The following is a 25,304-nucleotide window of genomic DNA, read 5'->3' as shown; positions in this document are numbered from 1 at the left end:
GTGTCTTTCTGACCCAGACAGTGTGACCGCATCTTCCAAACCTCCGGTGGGCCTTCACTGCATTATCTGTGCTTATGGAGCCTTTCAGGAATTATCTCCACCTAGCTTTTCAGCTGCCTTTACTCCTCTAACACATTTTCTAAATCCATTTCCCTACTCTTCAGTCACTGTCCACCCACCATCAACATCATCTGCTCCACACACAGCCGCATGGATTTTTCTGCCCCTTTCTGAGCAAGCCATGTTCTTCTACCTTCCTAACTTTACACAGAATAGATTCTCTTCCTTGAATGCTTTGTTTAGCGAGCCCTCAATCATCCCTTAAGGTCTAGCTTAATAGTAGCCTCCTACATGAAGTCCGTTTCTGAGCCTTGGGATTTATTACCTCTGCAGTGCCTGCACTGCCTTTTTTTGCACACACACACAGTGGCTTACCTAGCTGTGTAATTCTGGTACCAGGCACATTGTCTGGCATGCATGAGGAGCTAAAAAATTGTTGAATAAAAAAGTAAAACTGTCAACAGTGAAATAGTCTAAGAAAATATTTTCTTTATGAAAATATATTTGAGATCTCTGATCCTCCTTTTAAACACAATATAATCAAGTTAGGATCCTGTACTAACTAACCAGAGTTTTATATGATTATGGGTTTTACAAAATATTAAAGTACTCAGAATTTCACATAGGTGGGAAAAGTAGAATGTATGAAAATCTGTATGAAACAGGGTGATAATCCATTTAAAAAACTAAGGATTAAAGGAAAGACCCAGGAATAGTTTCATAAAGGTTTGTTGTGACACATGTTGAGATTGTAACCAATTTTATTCTATGTCTTTACTTTGGAGGTCAGGACATTTTTATGACAGAGGAACAGAAAAAATACTACAATGCAATGAAGAAACTTGGGTCTAAGAAACCTCAAAAACCCATACCTCGGCCAGCAGTAAGAATGACTCATTTTCTTTAACATTCTAAAACTGTATTTCCATATGATGAAACTGGCCAGTGCTCTGGATGAGAACATATTGTGTGATATCACCAATACATAATATGGCCTAATTGTGAAGTCCATATTGTGTAACACAATTCACAACTGCTACACTCAATAAGACACTCAATAAAAATGACTAAATTCTATAAAACAGAGGAATGTTTTCTACAGTTTGTTGGTTGAAAGCCGCTAAGGGTTCCCAATAACTGCTTCCCAAGCAGGTTAATGCCCCTATGACCCCCATCGCTGCCAACAAAGTGCCAATTCCTGCTCTTCTGATCTCGTTATAGGTGCTTTCTTGGCCATTTATGTAGATGGAGTTTGAATCAGATTTCCCAGCCGACACCCATGGCCTTGCTTTATGATGCTTGTTCTCTGTATTTTTATGATTAAAAAAAATACTTAAACTGTTTTGAAATGAAACGGATGTCATCCAAATAGTTTCATGAAGCACACAAAAAAGGACATATTTGAATGCATACTTTGTAGAGCTTCTTAATTATAGCAAGGCATAATAATGATGTATTATGTTCACAGACCCATACACTAACTCATCAGTCCTCTTAGATGAGTATGTAATAAGAAAACTGAGGCCCAAAGAAGGTAAATATCATACCCCAAATTATAAAACCTGTCACTGCTAGACCTTGACAAGGTCTCATGAATTCTATAAATGACTTCACTTCATATATTTAAGAGTAGTTATAGCTGGATAGGAGATGAAAGAAGGAGGTACAGGGTAAACAAAAACGTATGATCCCACTTTACCAAAGGTCATTTAAATATAACAGTTAAAAGAGGCAGAATTAAATTGAAAAATACTGATGTATTTTTATGGGAAAGAGAGATGAAAAGAAGATAGCATCAGTCCTAAAGTACTGAAAAATGAATTGGGGTATTCACTCATTTATAAGTCTGTCTATATTAACCTACATTGTAAATCATGATTACTAGTTATCAGTATTTTTTTGTAAAAATGATCATAGTTCTTAACGTCAAGCAAAGCCCACACATATTATTAATGAACCGCTACCAATTTATACCTTATTCAGTTTTATTTTCTCATAGAACCTAAATAAACCTATCATGTTTTATTCTTGTCATATGAACTGATTTCATTTCTTTCTCTTTTTTAAACATGAAGAGAGATGGAGTACACAGAATTGTTTGGGGTATGTGAGAAGCGTACACATCTCATGGCCACTTGTGGGAGAACTTCCACTGCCATTTTACTGGATCATTATTTTTGAAATATGCATACGAACCTTCTATCACCTCTCTCTTTTTCTAGAACAAATTTCAAGGAATGGTCTTTGATTTTGTAACCAGACAAGTTTTTGACATCAGCATCATGATCCTCATCTGCCTGAACATGGTCACCATGATGGTGGAAACTGACGACCAGAGCAAATATATGACTCAAGTTTTGTCCCGGATCAACCTTGTGTTCATTATCCTGTTCACTGGAGAATTTGTACTAAAGCTTATCTCCCTCAGATACTACTACTTCACCATAGGCTGGAACATCTTTGATTTTGTGGTGGTTATTCTCTCCATTGTAGGTAAGAGTGTTTTCATTACAGGGAGGGCGCAGTTGTAGGATGGCCCCTCAAGGCCTGAGAGCTGTGTAATATGGAAATCAGATCTGAGAGTCATAATGTGTAGATCTAAAGTTTAATAATCTTGTTCACTTTCCTCTAACTGAAAAATGTTGGTATTCAAAAGTAGAAAACAATATATTTGGAGATTTTCTAAATAATCTTTGTAACTGGCACATTTCATATGTGAGGATACCTATTCACAGCAATTGAATGTATATAAACTGAAATTGCCACATCACTACCTGAGATTATTTAATTTGTTGGATTTTGAAAAACTCTATATTGACTATGCCATTTTGGAAGAGTTGTATAAAACTGTAATCTTTAATTGCTAAGCTAGGGAGTAGATCCAAATATCTAGCAAAGATTTGTATTTATAACAAATTTGTTGTTTTCACAGACCTTGCAAAGATGAAGTATTCATGTAAGCATAAAATACTCACTGGTTAGCTGTTTTCTGTGTTTTCCCATAGGAATGTTTCTGGCTGAGATGATAGAAAAATATTTCGTGTCCCCTACCCTGTTCCGAGTGATCCGACTTGCCAGGATTGGCCGAATCCTACGGCTGATCAAAGGGGCAAAGGGCATCCGCACGCTGCTCTTTGCTCTGATGATGTCCCTTCCGGCCTTGTTTAACATCGGCCTCCTGCTCTTCCTGGTCATGTTCATCTACGCCATCTTCGGAATGTCCAACTTTGCCTATGTTAAAAAGGAAGCTGGGATTGATGACATGTTCAACTTTGAAACCTTTGGCAACAGCATGATTTGCCTGTTCCAGATTACCACCTCTGCCGGCTGGGACGGATTGCTAGCGCCTATTCTTAACAGTGCACCCCCCGATTGTGACCCTGACACAATTCACCCTGGAAGCTCAGTTAAAGGAGACTGTGGGAACCCATCTGTTGGGATTTTCTTTTTTGTCAGTTACATCATCATCTCATTTCTGGTCGTGGTGAACATGTACATCGCTGTCATCCTGGAGAACTTCAGTGTTGCTACTGAAGAGAGTGCAGAGCCCCTGAGTGAGGATGACTTTGAGATGTTCTACGAGGTTTGGGAGAAGTTTGATCCTGATGCCACCCAGTTCATAGAGTTCTCCAAGCTCTCTGATTTTGCAGCTGCTCTGGATCCTCCACTTCTCATAGCAAAACCAAACAAGGTCCAGCTCATTGCCATGGATCTGCCCATGGTCAGTGGAGACCGGATCCACTGCCTCGACATCTTATTTGCCTTTACAAAGCGGGTTTTGGGTGAGAGCGGAGAGATGGATGCCCTTCGAATACAGATGGAAGACCGGTTCATGGCATCGAACCCATCCAAAGTCTCCTATGAGCCCATCACAACCACTTTGAAACGAAAACAAGAGGAAGTGTCTGCTGCTATCATTCAGCGTAATTTCAGATGTTATCTTTTAAAGCAAAGGTTAAAAAATGTATCAAGTAAATATAATAAAGAGGTAATCAAAGGGAGGGTTGACTTACCTATAAAAGAAGACATGATTATGGATAAATTAAATGGAAACTCTACCCCAGAAAAAACAGACGGAAGTTCCTCTACCACCTCTCCTCCTTCCTATGATAGTGTAACAAAGCCAGACAAAGAAAAGTTTGAGAAAGACAAACCAGAAAAAGAAAGCAAAGAGAGAGAGGCGAGGGAAAATCAAAAGTGAAAAGAAACACAGAATTATCTTTGTAATCAATTGTTTACAGCCTATGAAGGTAAAGTCTACGTGTCAACTGTGCTCCCAGAGGAGGTCTATGCCAAACTGACTTTCAACAAATACTCACGGTCAGTGCCTATAACAAGACAGTGGCCGCTCTGTCACTACAACTCTGTGAGTCAGGGTATCAACATTGACAAAAGGTTGCTGTTCTCATTACCAGCTGACACTGCTGAGGAGAAACTCAATGGCTACCTAGACTGTAAAGATAGTTGTGCAAAGTGATCATTGTAACTACACCAAACACCTTTAGTACAGTACTTGCATCCACTCTATTTTTAGCCTCCATATCTGCCATATTTTTACAAAATTTGTCCCTGGTACCCAATTCATAGTTTATTCATAATACTATGTCACTATTTTTGTAAATGAGGTTTAAGTTGAGAAGAAAGTATATGATCCCTGTATTCCTATCCCAAAAGTTTCTCAGAATAATCAGACAAAATTGTTTTGCCCAAGAAATGAAATTCTAGCTCAAAACCAGAAACAAAATTCTAATGTCAACAATTTCAGGTACTTCTATTATTTTCTAAATGAGTTTAATTTTGAAAGTGTTTCAGACTATGTTTCTTTATATTTGAACAGTTATGTGCCTGTAAATTCTCCTAATTTTAAAGGATTATTTTTATGTAGAGTATTCTGTTTCAGCAAGTGCAAATTTTATTCCAGGTTCCAGAGCTCTATATGTAATTTTGGTTAAATGCTTTCAAAGAAAAAGTAATCTAATAATCTGTTCTAGAAAGATATAGAATATCTCAAGTATTGCTTTAGGATAGTTGTTTCACTTTCTGCTGAAGTATTGCTTTGCCATCTTCTGCTCTTAGCAAAGCTGACATTTTATATCAATTAAACACCCTCTGTTATGTAAATAGTTATTTTTTCCTGTGGTGCATGTTTGGGCAAATATATATATAAGTATATATGCAGCCTCATAAAAAAATCTTCTATTATATCAAATATGTACCACAGTGTATGTGTCTTTTGCAAGCTTCCAACAGGGATGTATTCTGTACCATTCATTAAACATAAATAGTTTGAAAGACTATCACTGATGCATGTTAATATTGCTTATGCTGCTCTATTTTACTCAATCCACTCTTCATAAGTCTCAGTAAGAAGTCACATGTTGGTGGTAGAGTGAATTCAACCAGCTCTCTGGCTAGTATGTCAAACAGAATAGCTTACAGTTATTTAAAAGCACTTTTACTTTTGCATTTTTAATTTAACTTGATGGTTGTGTGGTGCCTCTCTAGATTTCAAGGAAACACGTGACACACTGCCTATTGTCAAAACCAATATTTCATATTTTGCTAAAAATATGTCCAAAACTTGTTTAAATATAAATAATGTAAAAATATGATCAATTTTATTTGTTGCATTTTGTACATAAGAAAATTATTTTCAGGTTGATGACATGGCAATTTATTTCACTTTATGCTTTTGCTTTTTATTTTTAATCACAACTCCAAACTTTTGAATTCATAAGGCTTTTCAAAGGATAATTTCCTAAAATAAAAGTTAGACACTGGGTTTTGTGAATTTCTTTGTTATAATATATTTTCTATCATACCAATAGTAGGTACATTGGTCAAAAATTCAATCCTAGGTCATTTTCTACCAATTATGGTTGCTCAATATAACCCTTTATTCATGGAAGGTTTTTTTTACTCAACTTTTGTAGTTTTTGCTTATGCAGACTAGTCTTATTTTTTTAATTCCTGCTGCACTAAAGCTATTAGAGATATAACTTGGGTTGTGTCTTTTCTAGCCATAAAAAAGTGGCAAAGTTGTGCAATTACCTAAAATGATATCATTTCTTTTGCACAAACCAAAAATTTAATGTTAACTCATTTTACAAAACTATTTACTTGTAGTGTAATGATGAACTGCATGCAGGGAATTGCTATTACTAAGAAGAATGGTGAGCTACGTCATTATTGAGCCAAAAGAATAAATATTTCATTTTTTATTGTATTTAATTTCTTGGCCTCTTTTTTCAGTGTTGGAATTTAAAAATATATCTTATTAATAAAACCTGTACTTGACCTGGTATCTGTATACATAAAAGTTCACGTAAATTTTATAACAACGTACTGCATGATCCACCAAGCAGTACTGCAGAACAAGGACTATTAAAAGCAGTTTTGTGAACTTTTTGTGTGCAAAGTGTCAAACCCACATGATCTAGCTTAGGTACCATAACAGTAATAGTAACCCTCTATAATGATTGTCAACTCCAATTAATACGTTTGGCTAAAAGCATTTTAATCTCAACTCCTCTCAGTGTAAATGATACCATCTCTAAATGTTTTGGTAGTTGATAAATCATATACATTTTGTTTTTAAATGCATTTTATGGACTCCTATTTATTTTAGAGATAAAATATTAATGATGCAGTTTATTCAGTATTTATATTAACTTTTTTTCAGGTCCCTTAGATTAATGTTGTCAAAACCAAACAACACTTCAGTTATAATGTATATTTTTTAACATAAATTGGATCTATGTATGCATTTCATATTTAAACCTAACCCCAACATAAATGACATAAGTAGACAACTGAAATTTATTGGCTTCTTTCTGTTTAATTTTCAGATCTTGCCAATGCCACACAGAAGTTAATATTACTTTGTGAAATCCTTAATATTTTTATGTATCCTATTTTGTAATTGTTAGCCAAGCAACCTATTAATTGATATGAATTAAATCTAAATGATCTTCTTCCAAAATAGTCCAAAGAGTCAATATACATTTTAAAACATTACTCAAATACCTTTAAATAGACAAAAACACATTCAGCCTTGACTTTAGCCCCATTAAAAGTCTTCTTGATGTCAAATATTTTATAGCACCAAGTTGAAGAATGTTTTAAATAATTCAAAAGATGGCTATTATTTCTTCTTTGTGACCTTACAGATTTCTAGAAGATACACCTGATATAGAATCAAAAAGATTAAAACGAAGATATCATTAGTCATTTATAAAATTGTCTGGAACCAAGTTACTTTTAAATCATTAATTAACATTTGTCACAAAACTTGAAGAAGTTGGGCTTAAGTTCTATATTTCTAGAGTATTTCTTTTAATTACAAAAGAATAAAAAATGCTACCTGAGCTGGGTGGCTCAGTGGCTTGATCTCTAGCCTGGGAACCAAAGGGTCACCAGTTCGATTTCCAGCCAGGGCACATGCCTGGGTTTCAGGCCAGGTCCCCATTGGAGTGTGCGTGAGAGGAAACCACACATTGATGCTTCTTTCCCTCTCTTTCTCCCTCCCTTCCATCTTTCTAAGAATAATAAACAAAAAACTCTTTAAAAAAAGAATAAAGATGCACGTCTTTCTCTTATAAGATCTAAAATGTTTTCTTCTTTTCACAGAGAAAAGCATTAATGATTTGATACATCCAAACATTTATTGCCACTCATTCCTACCTTTGTGGGCAGTACATCTCCTCTACTCTCCAGAATCTTTTCATCCTCTATAATTCTGCCAATAAACATACTGAATTACATATCTGAAACCTTCTAAGCCAGCCAGCAGCCCATTATTGAGAGATCAATTTTCCCTTGCTATTATGGAGTAACAAAAAATACTCTGGATAACTTGCCTCTCACATATCCCACTACTATCATCTATCACAAGCCACCACTCCACAACTCACGCTCTCTCCCCCATGGAATCACATTACACAATGTTTTGATATCTCCCCTGTCTCGCCACATGCTATTCTCTTCATCTGAAGTGGCTCTCCCTCTCCTTCCCTCCCCGCCGCCCCCCCCACCCCGCCACCGGCATCTTTTAGGAACCTTCTTCAGATTTCCCCAAGTAGAATATATCCTTTCTCCTCAAACTTCCTAATGTGCATCAGTGATGCTATATATCATAATGAGCTGCATTACCTCCTTTGCATTTATCTCTTCTGATAGAGTGTATATATCCCAGGTATGATGAGGCACATCTCATGAACTTTTTTTACCCTTCTGCTCTTTATCAGCAGTGACTAGCAGAACAACAGTAACTATCAGTATTATTACTAGTATAGTTAATTTTTGCACAAACACACAAAAATATTTAAGTGCAAAACAATAATACTGGTACAATGTTTTCAGTCCCAACTGTGAATAGCTCTAATTTACTGGCATCTAAATTCAGATAACCCATCTTTACAATTAGTTAAAAATATACAAATATATTGGAACTATACCCTTTAACTGTAATTTACAAATATCTATTACTTAATAGAAACTACTAAAACAAAAACTTAATTTCATTAATTCTCTTGGTGAAAGAATAGTTATTATTGAATTATTTTCTATAAGAAATTGTTGCATGGTTAAAAACATAGAGTTCAGTACCTTTATCATGTTGATATTCTGCACCTTTGATAATTTATGACTATACTTTAGACAACTATCTGAAAATATTTTTTCATAAAATATATAAAAACAGGAGGTGGAGAAGGCTGGGGGTGGGTTGGTATGGGGGTAAAGGGCAGAAAACTATACTTGAACAACAATTAAAATAAAAAAATATGTGTATATAAACAATAACATATTTTAAGAGACCATTTTAACGTATAGTTGAGCATACAAGAAAGCAAGGGAAGTTCCCCAGGGCTGTAAGGAAAAGTTAAGCAAGTACACTGAACTCTCAGGGTTTCTACGGATGCCAGTGACTATAGCTTGGTTTTAATTACTTGTGTACAGGGAACAGAAGACAAATACTATATCCAATTAGTGCTAGAAATCTTGAATAAGTTCAAGACCAACAAAAAGTTACGCACTTAAAACATTTTTAAAAACTATAACCTTGCAGGAGCAGATAGAAAGGCAACTTGGTAAGCAAACTTCTGTGTCTTATCTTAGCCCTGGATTTATGGGGGACAAAAATCTCCTAAAATTCATAGCCATAGGCCCAGAATTCATGTGTACTTGGCCATAATCTACATTTTTGGCCTAGTACAAAATACTGCAAGGCAAAAATTCAATTTAAAATAGACATAAATTTCTAGTGGTTCAAGGCTCCTGGTAGAAATGAACCAAAATCCTTTCTGAAAGACCACAGTTCAGCCCAGGCCTCAAAGACTTACCACAAATAAAGTCAGAGAAACATGAGCTCATAATAAGAGAAATAACAAAGGAAACAATAAGAAAACAAACCTGCAGAATGAGAACAGAACATATCCACAGTCTTCAGACATGAGATGTAGGTCTGTTTAATAGTATTAGAAAATAAAAAAGGAATTAAAATGTAAATAATGAGAGAGAAAAATTATGAGACACACTTGAACAATATTATGCCACTTCTAGAAATAAGGAATATAGTAATTGAAACTAAAACAAAATAGAATATTTAAATAGCTTAAAGATACATGGATGTCTTTAAGAGAAATAGTGAACTAGAATCTGAAAAAAAGTTACAAATAAAACAGCAGAAGCAAAGATATAAAATATATAAAATACCTTAAGAGAAATAAAGCAAGTTGTGAAAAGGTATAACATTACTGTAATCCCAAAAGGAAAGTTAAAATATAAGTGAATCCAATATATGATTATATATGACTAAAAATGTTCCATTATTGATAGTGGACAAAAATCCTAACATTCAGCTATCATGAAAAGTCCTAATCAGGATAAACAGAAGAGAACCATACTCGGGTTCATTTTCGTAAGTTTCACAACAACAAAGCTCAAGAGAATATCTTCAAAGTAAAAAGAAAAGAAAGATAAACAGAGCAATTTGAATATAACAGCCATAACCAAAATATGATAAGAAAATGCCTGTTAAACAGGTATTTTATACACAGGAAAAGAATCATTAAGAATATAGAACAAATTTAAAATTTTTCATATAAACAAAAAAAGATATTTTATTACCAACATATTCTGACAAAGAAATGTCTAAAAGATATACTTGAAAATAAAGAAAAATCATTTCATCAGAAAGTCCTAAGATGCAGAAAGGAATGTTGAGACAAAACACAAAACAATATTATAAATCTGTGATTAACAGGATAGAGTTAAAAAACACTGATGGCAAAAAGCAAAAATAATTTATGTCTGTTGTTAAAACTAATAAATAGAGCTAAAAAGGTAAAATATTTTCATGCTAGCTGGGAGAGATGTTGGAGCTAAAAAATTCTAAGGTCTCCCATTCCAAGTACTAACCAGGCCCAACCCTGCTTAGCTTCCAAGATCAGATGAGATCAGGCACGTTCAGGGTGGTATGGCCATAGACAAAAAAGGGGAAGGATTTACAGGAACTAGTCTAGTATAAAGGACCCATGGACAACAACTAACGGGGATGAAAATGGGAGGGAGGTGGGGAGCACTGGGGGAGTGGGCTGGAATGGGAGTAAAAGACAGAAAACTATACTTGAACAACAATTAAATTTAAAAAAATTTTTTTTAATTTCAAAGGTCTTTGTATTGTTCAGGAGGATGATAAAAAATTAACTTTATACTATGTTTAAAATGCTTACTAAAATTTCAAAGATATACAAAGAATAGCAAATTGAATAAAAATATTAAGACTAGTACAAGAGTGAAATTAAATAAGTTAATATTTAATAAATTCAAAAGCACAAGAAGGAAAAGGAAAATAGAAAAATAACATAAATAAAAAGTATAAGTTAACCTAGTAGAAATTAACGACAGCCAAAATGTAATGACTAGACAGAAAAAGAACATATAATTTTTATTTTTATTTAATTTTGCCTTTTAGGAATTATTTATTATTCAAAAATTTCATTAATTTAGATTGATCATCTGTGCTAACTATGGTAAATATACTTTGTATAAAAACCCTGAAATCAATGACCAGCTATAGTGTACACAGGTCTGTACCTATAAGACTTAACACTGGGTTTCAGTCATTTGAAGCCACAAAAATTCAATAATTTTTTATTATAATTAAGGTTCACCTACTAGACACATAAAGAACTGTGAAGCAACATTTGAAAAAGTATCACAATCTCTTCAAATGCACGTATCACATTTATTAAAATGCCTTAAATGACAGACCAAAAAGCATGTGTCAAAAAATTTCAAAGAACTGGTATCATATGTTTCACACCAAGTTCTCTGATCTGAATGCAATTAAATTAGAAATCTAACTTTTTGGAACATACCTGTAGTCTTAGTTCTTTTTTTTAAATATATTTTATGGATTATGCTATTACAGTTGTCCCATTTTCCCTCCTTCATTTCCCTCCACTCTGAACCCCACCTTCCTCTAGCATTCTCCTGTTTAGTTCATGTCCATGGGTTGTACATATAAGTTCTTTGGTTTCTCCATTTCCTATCCTGTTCTTAACCTCCTCCTGTCTATTTTGTGCCTACCATTTATGCTTCTTATTCCCTGTACCTTTTCCCTCATTCATCCCCCACCCCTCCCCACTGATAACCCTCCATGTGATCTCCGTTTCTGTGATTCTGTTCCTGTTCTAGTTGTTTGCTTAGTTTGTTTTTCTTTTATTTTTGTTTTTTAGGTTCAGTTGTTCGTAGTTGTTTATTGTCATTTTACTGTTCACATTTTTTATCATCTTTTTCTTAGATAAATTCCTTTAACATTTCAAACACTAAGGGCTTGGTAATGATGAACTCCTTCAACTTGACCTTATCTGGGAAGCACTTTATCTGCCCTTCCATTCTAAATGATAGCTTTGCTAGACAGAGTAATCTTGGGTGTAGGTCCTTGCCTTTCATGACTTCAAATACTTCTTTCCAGTCCCTTCTGGCCTGTAAGGTTTCTTTTGAGAAATAAGCTGATAACTTTATGGGCACTCCTTTGTAAAGAACTGTCTTCTTTCCTCTTGCTGCTTTTAAGATTAACTCCTTATCTTTAATCTTGGGTAATATAATTATGATGTGCCTTGGTGTGTTCCTCCTTGGGTCCAACTTCTTTGGGACTCTCTGAGCTTCCTGAACTTCCTAGAAGTCTATTTCCTTTGACAGATTATGAAAGTTCTCCATTATTTTTCAAATAAGCTTTCAATTTCTTGCTCTTCTTCTTCTGATACCCCTATGATTCAGATGTTGGCACATTTAAAGTTGTCCTGCAAGTTCCTAAGCCTCTCCTCATTTTTTTTTTTAATTCTTGTGTGCTTGTTCTGTTCTGATGAAATGTTTATTTTTTCCTTCTCAAAATCATTGATTTGAGTCCTGGTTTCCTTCCCTTCATTGTTGGTTCTCTGTATATTTTCCTTTATTTCACTTTGCATAGCCTTCACTTTTTCCTCTATTTTGCAACCATATAATCAACCATGAGTTTCTATGAGCATCCTCATTACCAGTGTTTTGAACTCTGCATTTGATAGGTTGGCTATCTCTTCATCACCTTATTCTATTTTTGGAGTTTTGATCTGTTCTTTAATTTGAGCCATATTTCTTTGTCTTGCATACCTGTTACATCGTAAGGGGCAGAGCCTTAAGTATTCACCGGGGTAGAGCAACCCAAATCACTGTATTGTGGGGCTATACGTGGGGGAGGAGTCAGAGAGGGTACAATACTGCTTGCTCAGCTCTCGGCCAACTTTCAGCAACTTCCCCCCATCACCCCCAAGTGAATTGGGCTGTTCTGGTACTGATTCCCAGGTCGGTGGGCTTGTGTATATTCTAGGACCATATGGATCTTTCCAATGAACACTCCTATGAGGCTGGGAGTTTTTTCTGCTGCCTCAACTCCCACAGAGTTTTACAGTCAGAGGTTTTGAGGTTTTATTTATCCACCTAGAACACTAGGTTGCACTATCTGTCTCCCTCCCCATCTGCTCCTTCTGGTCTATGTGCATGCAAATGTGGGACCACCTGGTCTGCCAGCCACCACCTTGCCAGGCGTCCCCTCCTACCTGACTTCCCCTCTCCACCTTCCTACCAGTCTGAATGCATCTTTCTTCTTTAACTCCTTGACTGTTGGACTTCCATACAGTTTGATTTGGGGGCAGTTCTGGTTATTATTTGTTTTTAAATTTGTTGTTGTCCTTGTTTTCGTTATGCAAAAAAGCAAAGTATATCTACCTATGCCTCCATCTTGGCCAGAAGGGGGAGTCTTAGTTCTAATTGTGGGTAAGGACAAATAACTTTAGAGAAGTTCCTGAAGTGACTGACTTTATTTGGAACAGAAAGCGCAGAACTCCATGTTTATAACAATAGAGATTTTGGTAGAGATTAAAAGAAAGCTAGTAGCTCCATGATACAAGCAAAACAACACTGGAGCCATAAGTTTAATGAAATGACCCAAGGAGAGAGAAAGCCAAAATGAGCCCTCTTAAGGTCACAGCCAGTTCATGGACTAGCCTCCATTCACTCAGGAGAATTCAGAGCAACACATGGGGCAGATGAGAAAGCAGCCCCCAAAATGCACACAAACCTATCACATAGAATGGCATGAGGCTCACTTGTGTTAGAGGTTTAAACACAACCTCTGCCAAACACTGATTGAACAACCATCTATTCTAATCCAAGGGTGACCTATAGGAGGCCAAGTTTAAAAGTAAATTCAGACTCATCTCTGGAAGTGCAAAAGACTGTGTTTATGCCCAAGGTTGTACTCCCTCAGGAGCAGAAAAAATTCAAAGCTTCTACTCCCTCCTATATATGAGGGATATAGGGCCCTAACCCCAAGTCCCCTAGACCATAATAATAACCTTCAGACCATACACACATCCAATGGCAAAAATGTGTAAACCTAACTTCATAAGGGGGCTTAAGCATAACCTTTGACCTCTAAGTAGCTAATGCTGACCCAAAGGTAACACCACGGCATCCAGACTCAAAGAGAACGATAAAGGAAAACAACCTGAGCAGGCAAATCAGCAGCTAAACACTGTAGAGAAACTAGACTTTACCAAATTATTTCAGCCAAATCATTAAACAAATAAAAAAATTTTTAAAGCAAGCAAATACTAACAACAATAATAATTTTGGAGAGTAGGTGAGATCAGAAACTATAGAGTTGAAGAATACAATAACTACAGTGAAAATTCATTAGAGAGGTTAGACAGTGAATTTCAGCTAGTAGGAACAAAGAGTCAAAAAAATCAAAAAGAGATTGATCAGGTTTACACAATCTAAAGCACAGAGAGAAAATTTTTTTTAAAAACCCTCAAAAATGTGACCCTGTTAAGCATACCAACATATGTGGAATGTCAGTGCCAAAGTGAGAGAAGAGAAAGAAAAAGAACGTTTGAGAAAATAATGGCTAAAAGCTTCCCAAATTTTATGGAAAACATTAATTTGCACATCCAAAAAGACAAGTATTGGCAAGCATATGGAGAGCATAAAAATTTTTGCACATTGTTGGCGAGAGTGCAAAATAAAAATAGTGTAGCTCTATGGAAAATGGTATGAAGGTTCCTCAAAAAAATTTTAAAAACTACCATAAGATCCATCAATCCCACTTCTAGTTATGTATACAAAAGACTGAAATCAGAATCTCAAAGAGATACTGTCACTCCCATTTTCATCACAGCACTATTCAAAATAATCAAGATGGGTAAACAACCATGTAGGGTAAGTGGAGGCAGTCTGGCTTCCTCACCCAGGTGTCTGGGTAACTAAGGGAAGCAGTGTTCCCATAGCCTTGGAGGGGCCTGGTAACTAGTGTTCTCATAGCCTTGAGACTGGGTCCGATAAACTGTTCCCATCACATAAAGTGGGCTTGCACGTGCAGGATTATACTGTGTTATATAGTTTTCTGGCATTTTGCTGGCTTTGTTTACCTCTAGTACTTAAGACAGTAGGGGCTTCTCACTAGAAACATGCAGCTTGCAGCGTGTGTGGCTCACCCACCCGTGAATAAAGGCATTTCAAGCATCCCCACAGCTCTGAGCATTTTCTTCCATCTCCTTGAAGCTAGACTGGACCTGCCCGGACTTGACAGGCTGCAGCACAAACCTAAATGTGGATCTACAATGAATGGATAAAGAGTGTGGAATATACACACAAAATAATACTATTCAGGAGAGAAGTTCTGCAATTTAAGACAACATAGATGAACCTTGAGAACACAGAAAGACAAAGGCTGTATAATTCCACTTATACCAGATATCTAAAATAGTCAAATTCGTAGACTCAAATACTGAAATGGCTGCGACCGGTCAGGGGCTGGGGGAGGAGGAAACAGAGGGTCACTAATCAATAAGCATAACAATTCCTTAAGCAAAATAAATAAGCTCTAAAGAGCTGCTGTGCAGCATTGTAACTACAGGCAACAATAATGTACACTTACAATCGTTAAGAGGGTAAATCTTGTGTTAAGTGTTCTTACCACAGTAAAATAAATTTTTAAAAATAAATGCAATAAAATCTTGTTGGGGCCCTGGCTGGTGAGGCTCAGTGGATTGAGCACCAGCCTGAGAACCAAAGGGTCACAGGCTCAATTCCCAGTGAGGGCACAGGCCTGGGTTTTAGGCCAGGTCCCCAGGAGGGGGCTCGCAAGAGGCAACCACACATTGATGTTCTCTCCCCTTCTTTTCTCCCTCCCTTCCCCCTGTCTAAAAATAAATAAATAAAAATCTTTAAAAAAAAAAGAATAGTTTAAAAAATCTTGTTGAGATGTACTTCATAGATGATATACAGTCTTTTTCAGTAAATGTTCTGTATATATTCCAAAACAATATCTATTCTGCAATTGTGAGATACAGTAATCTACATATTTAATGTTGCATTATCTCTGTATTTACTGAGTTTTTGTCTGCTTATTCTATTCATCACTAAGAAAAGGATGTTAAAAATCTCCTATGCAATTGTGGATTGGTCTATTTCTCCTTTAAATTTAGTCAATTTTCAGCTACACACACACCTGGCTCAGGATTCAGAGAAGCCAAAAGAGATCAAGAGGGTGAGTGACCTGCTATAGAACCCGGTGCCCAACAAGGCCTAGTCCAGGACTTAGAGAAGGTGAAGGCAATATGAACTATGGCACTAGAGGAGGGGCAGGCCCAATGTTGCCTTGACTAATACCCCAACATGAAAAGCAACAGGCACAATTTAGCACATTGCTTGGGGCCTCCTGCATCACTCAGATCAAAAGATAACCTGGTGGTTGCATCCTGTCTAACAAGCAACGAGGCTAAACCAAAGCCATAACCAAAGGGAATCCTGGGAAATGTAGTTCCAGCTTATCTAAATTCATCCCCCACACACCACCACCCCAGGTTAAGAAAAGGCCCAGGGCCCAAGACAGCCTTGACACAGTTGTAATTTGTTTCATTCAGGATGCAAATCGAAGTCACAAGTCTGGAACAGATGGCCTGGGGCAAAAGCATAAAGAATAGAGGGAAGATTACTGTGTCAGCCCACTATATTACCAGGTGTAGCCACAAGGCAAAAATACACGTATTTTCTGATAACAGAGCTTATATAAAGGAATAAGTGTATATGTAAAATATCGCCCAGAATTTGTGACAAAGGTGAAGTCAAATGCTCACCCTCAAATTACTTAACTTGGAAGATTTAGGTTTGTATGAATTATCAATGTATGGCACACATCTATAGTGCCTGATGATAAAAAAAATTCAGTGGGAGGTAGGGTTGCAATTTTTTAATTATAATAGTAAGTCTGATTAAACAAAAATCAAAGAAAGAAATCGTATTCCTTTCAAGTATTCATAATGTATAGTAGCAACAATATTCCCAGGTAAGGCAGTGCTGAGGTTTCCAGTGGTCAGTAATACTTCAATCATTTCAGGGACTAGGCCTAGAGACAAAGTTCAAGTTAACATAAAAGATTAGGGAGGGATGAGAAACGGTGTGCCAGCTGCTAGAAAACCCCGGTGGTGTGGCTTTCTTGTACGTGAAATAAGGTTGTGGGTGCGCGGGTTTGGGGTCGCAGCCTTGTGTAGAAACAATAAAAATAGACCCAGTTAAGCAAATTTCTCTAGAAAAAAGGGGAAATGAGGTGAGATTTTCTTCAGAAAGGGCCCCTCCCCCAGCTCGCTGAAGGTCTCTAGCTGCAGCTTTCCGGAGGACACTCTGTTGTCATGGAGACAGGAGAGGCCTCATCTGCTCTGGAGGCAGAAACTGCAGGGTTGGTGGCGCGGGCACCGCAGCACGTGGATGAGCCTTGTCGCTGTTGCGCTGGACATCAAGCGATGGCCGGGTATATTGAAAGTGAGGAAAGAAAAAGAATACAAACAACCCACCACCCTACACACAACACGATATTATGACCAATAAGGATACTCTGATCATCTATTTAATTAGCTAAAATTTAAATAAATCAAAAAGCTGTTTTTAGAAAAGCCATTTATTTCTTCTAAGGTTCAACAAAGACAAGGCTCTTACTGCACCAATTATAATTTAGTATTTTATGTAACAGCCACAGTTTTTAGTAGAAATAATAAATAAATAATATTGTAGCAAGGATATATAAATTATTTAAGAAAGTTACATGCCAGTTTAGGTATTAGAATCTTTCCTTAAATACCAGTGACATGTACAAAAAGATAAGCACAAACTGCCAAATTTCCTAACATTAAAAATGACTCAAACAAGCACAAATAGAAATATGGGACCCATTAGTACTTATAAAGAATGTTTTATAAAAATGCTTCATTTATATTATAAAACAGAGGAAATTAATTCAACAAATATTTAAAAACAGAAATTGTGAGTCAGTGATATTTAATAGTATTCTTTCTATTTCAATATTCAGGACAAGCATAAATAGCTTTTCTCCCTTTAGTCTGTAATCTTATTAAATTCAAAGCACAGCTACTTTGTCTAGAAAATCTATGGTCACATACTTAATTTATGTTGACATCCTGTATCCTTTAGAATAGAATGCAAATAGGAAAAAGCAGCATGTAAATGAAAATGTTATGCATTAAATAATAAATTTACAAATAAACTACTTTTATTATTTAATTACTGCAAGCTACTTCCCTTGAAGAAAATTCCAAAAGAAAATTAACACAAGTGTATGTATGGATTTTTAACAGACCTTAAAGAAAGACACTGTGAATGTCTTGGTTTATACATTATTCATGAACTCCATTATGGACACTAAGGTTCCCAATGTGTTTTCTTTTTAATTTAGATGATGGATAATGTGGTTGGAATTTTTGCCCTTTAAATAAGGAAACATTTGTTCACTGAAGACTTCATCCTTCTAGACATTGTATCCCAGTATCTAGGATACAATCAAGCATATAAATACATGAATTTATAACCTAATGCTATTCCAAGCCTTTCTGGATAAACTAGGAAAACAAACTGGAAATGAAGAAATGTTACATAAAAATGGATCTTAAGTGATAATGAAAAGGTAAAATGTATTTCTTGGGAGATACCCATGCTTGTTTACCATTCTAAAAAGTGAGGTCATGATCAATATTTAAGTTCTTCATGACTCTGGGTGTGTAACATATTATGACAGTAATGCTAATTATAATAATAAAAGATAACAAATAAGTAGAAGTGATGATGGTGGTTTATCATCAGTAAATCAGCCAATGTTCCTGACTTTTATAACTACTCTTGATACAGGGTATACAGGGTGCAGCCAAGGGGGGGTGCAAAAAGGGATTTGGAATGGGGTCCAGAACTCAAGGTGTATAGGGATTATTGGAGGGACATAGAAGATGTCCTCACTTCTTCCCCCACAGGTGTGAGCTGGGGGAAGGGACACATAGAGCAGGAACATGCAGGGCTGTTTTGTACACCCACAGATTTGCAGCTAATCCATGGCATGGTCATTTAACATATCTATACCCTTTGGTGGGTCACTTGAATTTGTTAAATGGCTATGGCCAGGCTTGCAGCCAGGGGGATGGAAGTCACTTCCCCCCAAGATGTAACTGGTGGGCAGGTCCTCTGAGTTACAGCACCTGAGTGGGAGCTTGGAGAAGATTGGCTCCAGGACATGGGGCCATACCTGCCCAGACTCACAATGGCAGCCCAGTAAACTTGCAATAATACAGGAATACTGGCAGGTGTAACTGATTGTGGGAGGAGTCGGAAATGGGGGTACAGAGAAAGATTGGCCAGGGGATTTAAACCCAGATACAGCGGCCACTGAGGAGAGAGCCACATGGTTTTAGCAGAGTGAGGACCCCCTCTTGGCCAGGTGAAGGAGAACCACGTGGCTTTGCCAGACTGCGGACCCCTGCAGCCAGGTGAAGAAGAAAGCCACACGCTTTTGGCGGAGTGCAGATCCCTGCAGCTTTTCGTGAAAGAGGCCCACGTGGCTTTGGGGTGCTCCCTTTGGCCAAGTGGCCTGGGAAGCAGGAGAGACTTTGCCTGGAAAAATGGGTACAAAGAACTCTTGCCAGTGGACTGTGAGAAGGTGCCACATGACTTTGGATTAATTGGAGATCCTGCCTGAACGGTGACAGCGGCCTGAACACGGATGTGTGCTCTTTTCCTGAGTTACAGTACCCTGAATTAGGGCAGGGGGAGAAGGGAGCACTGTGTGCAGTAAGTGGATATCCTAAAGAACTTTGATATTTTAATGAAGATGTTAGGTTACTATGTTAGGTCTGTATAGCATTAAATAAACATTTCCTTTCCTTTTCAAAAATCTCTGGCATTGAGAGATGTCTTTCCAATTGACGGCGGAGCATCGGGCCCAGTAGGCCTCCGGACGTTATTAGTACAGCATCGTCTGGAGTCTGGGCCCCAGTGTATCTGTTCTGTAACACTCTCACTTTTCACTTTGAAACTTGAAACAGTTAAAAAATTTTCCTTCTATTTTCTGTTTATTTTCTCCTCACCTCCTTTTCTCTCATATTTATATAAATATTAAAGAGAAAATACATGTGTTTCTATACATACACACATAGATGCGCTACTCATGTTTTCATAGGGGACAGTTCTAATGCATTTTTCCCAGATGGAAAAATGTGGAAAGAATATTTTTTGGCTCCGTTCATCTCCTCACACCTCCCAGGGGAGAAGGAGTGATGTCCTTGATTGGAGTTTTAGCAGAAGAAACCAGGAAAACTTGGCTTTCACCTTCTGAGTTCTGTTTCAGGGTCACCCTGCCTGCAGCAAGTCGTGGTGACTCTTGGGAACTAGCTTTGCTCCAACAAAGAAGACTTTCACAAATTGGCTTTGTGATTGAGGGAAGTAAATCTGGCCTCTCCCAAATCTCAAAATGTACATATGTGTATGTGCAATTTTCCCTCTCTTAATTTTCAAGTTTTACTTCAAGGAGTTCATCCAGCTTTAATTATTTAATTTCTCAATTGGTAGCTCTCATGCAGGGAATAAAACAGCAGAGTTCAAACTCCAAAGTTCAAGAGCCAGATTTTGAGGGAGTTCATTTCCAACTCTAGTCTCCACAACAAATAACATGACTTCAATAGTGTCTTAAAAAATAAAAATACATATTTATGGTTTCATTTTCCATTTTAATCTAGTACTTTGAGAAACATATCATAGGAGCAATGATACCCCGCATCCCAGTTTACAGTGGCTGGCTCTCCCTGACTTGAGTAGCGCTTTCCACATCTCATTTTGGAATTGGAACTTCCTAGTGGCCAGCCCACTGAACGCAGATTACATGCAGAGCTGTGCCCCTCTGACACTTGTTCTGCCTCCAGAGTTCTCCAACTCTAAAAGTTGCGACATAAAATTCTTTTGTATACTGCACACAGCACTATGTGCCCAGAATTATAAAGACCCAGAGGCTTTTATACGTATTTAAGAAACTCTCTTTTTTTGTAGAGGAAATTAACCAATAAATATGTAGGCATAATATGCAAATGTAAAGAACTTCCTATCTTATTTTGATAAAGACTATAAATTGGTCAGAAAGAAAATAGGAAAACAACAATTTTAGACCAGTGCACTGTGTGCCTGGTGTTTATGAAATTTTATTCTATTGTTATCACATAAGACCCCAGTGAGGTAAGTTTTACTAATTGTAGTTTAAAGATGAAGAAACCGTGGCTCAGGGCCACAAAGTCAGGGGCAGAACCAACACTCAAATTTGGATCTGGCTGGACAAACCTGCTAAAATTCAAGGTTTATGCACTATGTTGACTCTGAAACTATTAGACATGTTAGCTATATCACCACCGTCTCTGTCAATATTTTCTCTGAAATTGCACTTGATGTTGCTTAATATTTATTGTGTAACATTTCATGTAGAGAATCAAAAGGTGTGAGAGAATAGAAACAAAAAGTCTGTAGTTCCTGCCCTTGAGCTTAAAATAATTTAATTTCAGAACAAGTTGTTCTCAGTTTAAAAGCTTGATCATATGAGCGGCTTTGTTCTGGACATAGACAAAGATTGATTAAATAGACAGTGTCTCGCCCAATTAAGGTCAGGCAGCACTGATGCACACACACAGAGAAGACATAATTAAACACAGGCACTAAAAAATGAAACAAAGAATAAACAGGGACAGTGGGCAGTCAACGCAGAATCCAGGCAAGGTGATCATTGATTCAGTTAAGATATTAATTAAGTACCAGCTGTACCTGGCACTCTGTGAAATGCTGAGGATACCTTGTACTCTCAGCTCTGATGGAATTCACCAACTAGTGGGGACACAGAAAAACTGATAAGGCTAAAATAAGGGGGACATACAGGCTGCTTTTGGAAAAGAATAGTGGGTACTTAATGCAGTCTTCACTACTCTCTCATACAAAGGGATATCTAAGTGAACCCGAGGGACAAAGAAAAGGGGTTAACTAGCTGTCAAAGCCACAAGCCACTTAAGGAAACAGATTGTTTAATATCACGAGGCCTAGCACAGATTCCTAGCAGAGAGAGATTTATTATAGGAGTATACAATAAATATGTTGTGACTCACCAAACCGACCCAGTCGAGGAACACAAAGGGAGATGACTCGAATCCAACCAAGGGAAGAATGATAAACCAGTGTAAGAGCTCATTTTGAGAGAGGCTGCTAAAAGATTATTTTTTAATTTATTTTTAATTTTTAATTGAATTTATTGAGGTGACATTGATTAAGAAAATTTTATAGGTTTCAGGTGTAAAATTCTACACAACATCATTTGTATATTGCACTGTGTATATTTAACTCTAAACTCAGAATAATTAGCTATCTTTCTCCTATTATATGCAATGCCACAATGATTAAACTTATACATGCTAATGTTCTTTTTCAGGATATCTATAGGGTAACTTCCTGGCAGCATGTATTATTTAATATGAAAAGGCAGGATGTAGAGTAATGTTAGTGTGTGATCAGTGTCTGGCAAACAAATGTACAAATAATTTGTGACTTTGCATCACTGGAACATACACAGGCACATACATATATGGAAAGGTATTTATGTGTAGGGATTTAAAAGAAATGGGTACTATAGCACCAATAAGTTTACAGTGATTATTCATTTTATTTTTTTATGTTTATAATTTTAAAAATTTAGTAATGAAGCTCTTCAAACCATTCACACACAGACTGTATATTCAAATATCCATGCTGATTTTGATGAGTCATCATGCACAATTTGCTAAAGAAATATACTCAGTGTACTTAAGTTAAATAATATAAATGCCTGTTATTTGACAATGAGTATCATAATCATATGCAAGCAAGGAAAAATTGTCCCCAGTAAGTGCATATAGAATTGAAGATATTTCATTTTCAACTTCAAAATATTTTAGTGGTTTAATTTTTGAAGTATAAATAGCTAACATTTATAGGCCTAAAATCCATACTGGGCACTTTTCATAGTTATGTCAGTTAATTCTCAAAACAACCGTATGAGAAAGGCACTATTTTCATCAGCATTTCACAGACGTCCAGACAGAGGCTGAGGGTTAGAAACAGAACCAAGGCCAAATAGCCACTAGAGGGCAGGTACTGAAGCCCCAGTAACTTCTGGGCCTGTGGTTGGCGTTCATCGCCAGAGTAAATTTTACCTTTCGGCCTTTTCATAATGCTGTAAAACTAATCTGACATGATAAAAAGGAAAACAAATGATGCTTCAAAGTGTAGAGCTTATGCCAAGATAACATCTACCTTTATCTCTGCATTGTCAGGAATGCACATTAAGATAGTGGTGATTAAATGCAATTGTAAAAGGAAAAGAAGATAAAATTTAGTATTTTTACAGACTTAAATCTTAATTAGATTAATATTATTTATTCGGATTAGCCCTGCGTGTACGGTATACATACGTGGTTACCGTGCCAACCAAACAATATTTTCCCCTTGGTTGTTTATTAGTAACCAATTTTGGAAAATAAAGTCATCTCAAGTCTTTTATTGTAAGGACCAAACTATATTTTTAAAAGGTAGTTGAACCTACCCCAAGTTACTAGGGAAGTAGAAACCAGTCTTCTAATAGAACTCCTTCATTTGCTCAAGTTCACTACCTCTATTATCCTAATCAACATCTGCCCAAATGTGAGGGACCCCTTGGTAATATTCAAGTGTCCAAGAGTGTGAGATGGCAACAGAAATGATATGCTCACCTGGTTAACTGTGAATGTCAAGAGGTTTAACTAAACAGGAAAAGGTTTATTAGCTATGTTTCAAACAGTGGGAAACAGTATTATACATGGTGAGACTGTTAAAAAGAAAGATAAGATTATATATTCTGGAAGCATTTTTAAAAGGCACTTTAACTAATGGGAAGTTTTCTTAACACTGTGGTTGTCTTTGACTACCTAAATAGGGGCAAATTTGAAAATTAGAACTACTTATTCCTACTAATACATACAAATGACATTTCCATTGAAATTCTATTCTGGGAAAGAAAATTTTAAAGGAGAATCTGGGTGCTCTCTTGCTAGTTGGCAAGAAGTCAAACATCTTAGCTTTGGGAGGGAGTATCGAGTGGGATTTGAAGGGGATGTCAAGCCACACAATCTCTACCATGTAGACCAAGGTTTAGTGGAACCCAGTGAGGCATGTTTTTTAAAGGGTAGTAATATACTTGTATTCTACACAGGTTCTTAAATGCTCCTGAATCACAAACTTTGTTTTAAACATTTTGTGAGCATTTATGTCCACCTTTGTCTTTTCATGAAAGAAAAGGCATAGGCTTACTGTACTTAGAAATGAAATTTTCAAATCGACCAGCTGAAGTTATACAAATGACTTATTCTGACAGGACATTGGAATGAGTTGTTTCCTGTGTTTTTCAGTTCTGAAAAGCTGTTTTACCAATCTGACTCTCATTCACATGTGGCGCAAGACTACTTTTCACATTTGATTTTGGAACTTTGTAGTAAAATTTAAAGAGCAGAAAGGGACAGCTGAAGGTGGTATGTGTTTTGAAATGGCATACCAATTGGTATAGTAAGTTTAGGGTTAAAAAATATATATGTTAAGGGCATTCTTGGGAAAGTTGTCCCAAGAGAGCAAGAGGCATCAGACACAAGCTCTAGCCAACTAGCGTAGCAATATATACAGAGTTTGAGATTTGAGACCTGACCCAGGCACAGTTCCCGGATTGGAACCCACTTGCTGCTCGATGTTGGGACAAGGTCACTGACAGTGAAGTGCAGCCTGGAGAGAAGCCTAATCTCTAGCACTGCAGTGCTGCTCTATATCTTCGCTGAAATAACAGGTGTAGAAAACTGATGCAAATATGACAGCTAAGCAAACAAAGAACAGTTCAATCCCAAGAAGCTCAAACTAGTGAAATGCTAAAAGGATAAACTGAACTAAAACCATAGGGGACATTGGCTAATTTTTGCCCACTTTAAAATAATAGTATAAAATAATAATAGTAACAATGATTATAATATCTAACACTATTATAGACGTTATAAGATGAGATCTATAGTAATTTGCATTTTATATACAAGGAAAATAAGATTCAGAGAAGTCTAAGAAGGGACTTCTCCAGGATAACACTCTTTGTACAGATTAAAGATGGTGGCATATTCTTTTCACTTCCCCCATTGAGAAGTGAGTCTGTGTTCTCTCCCTTTGAATCTGGATGGGTTCTGTGACTGCTTAGACAGATGGATTACAGCAGAAGTGATATTGTGACAATTTCTAAACTGGGGCTCTCATACCTGTCTCTTAGAAAACTCTCTCTGAAGAAAACAGATGAC

At 36.7% G+C, this 25,304-nt stretch overlaps 1 protein-coding gene across 1 annotated transcript in view; it reads left to right on the top strand.

Moving 5' to 3' along the window:
- The window catches only part of LOC119047635 (sodium channel protein type 3 subunit alpha), a 117,493-nt gene extending 112,674 nt beyond the window's left edge, over positions 1-4,819 (top strand). Inside the window, exons 25-27 of the mRNA XM_053665237.1 lie at positions 846-943; positions 2,283-2,553; positions 3,066-4,819. Of these exons, the coding sequence (XP_053521212.1) occupies positions 846-943; positions 2,283-2,553; positions 3,066-4,261 (1,565 nt within the window). The 3' untranslated portion in view covers positions 4,262-4,819. The remainder of the gene's footprint in view (positions 1-845; positions 944-2,282; positions 2,554-3,065) is intronic.
- Positions 4,820-25,304: the final 20,485 nt, after the last annotated feature.

The sequence above is a fragment of the Artibeus jamaicensis genome, unplaced genomic scaffold (assembly GCF_021234435.1).
Source record: "Artibeus jamaicensis isolate MK-2021 breed Jamaican fruit bat unplaced genomic scaffold, CSHL_Jam_final contig_391, whole genome shotgun sequence".
Taxonomy (NCBI): Eukaryota; Metazoa; Chordata; class Mammalia; order Chiroptera; family Phyllostomidae; genus Artibeus; species Artibeus jamaicensis.
Note: the sequence above shows the minus strand (reverse complement) of the source record. Positions and strands in the feature narration are given on the sequence as shown.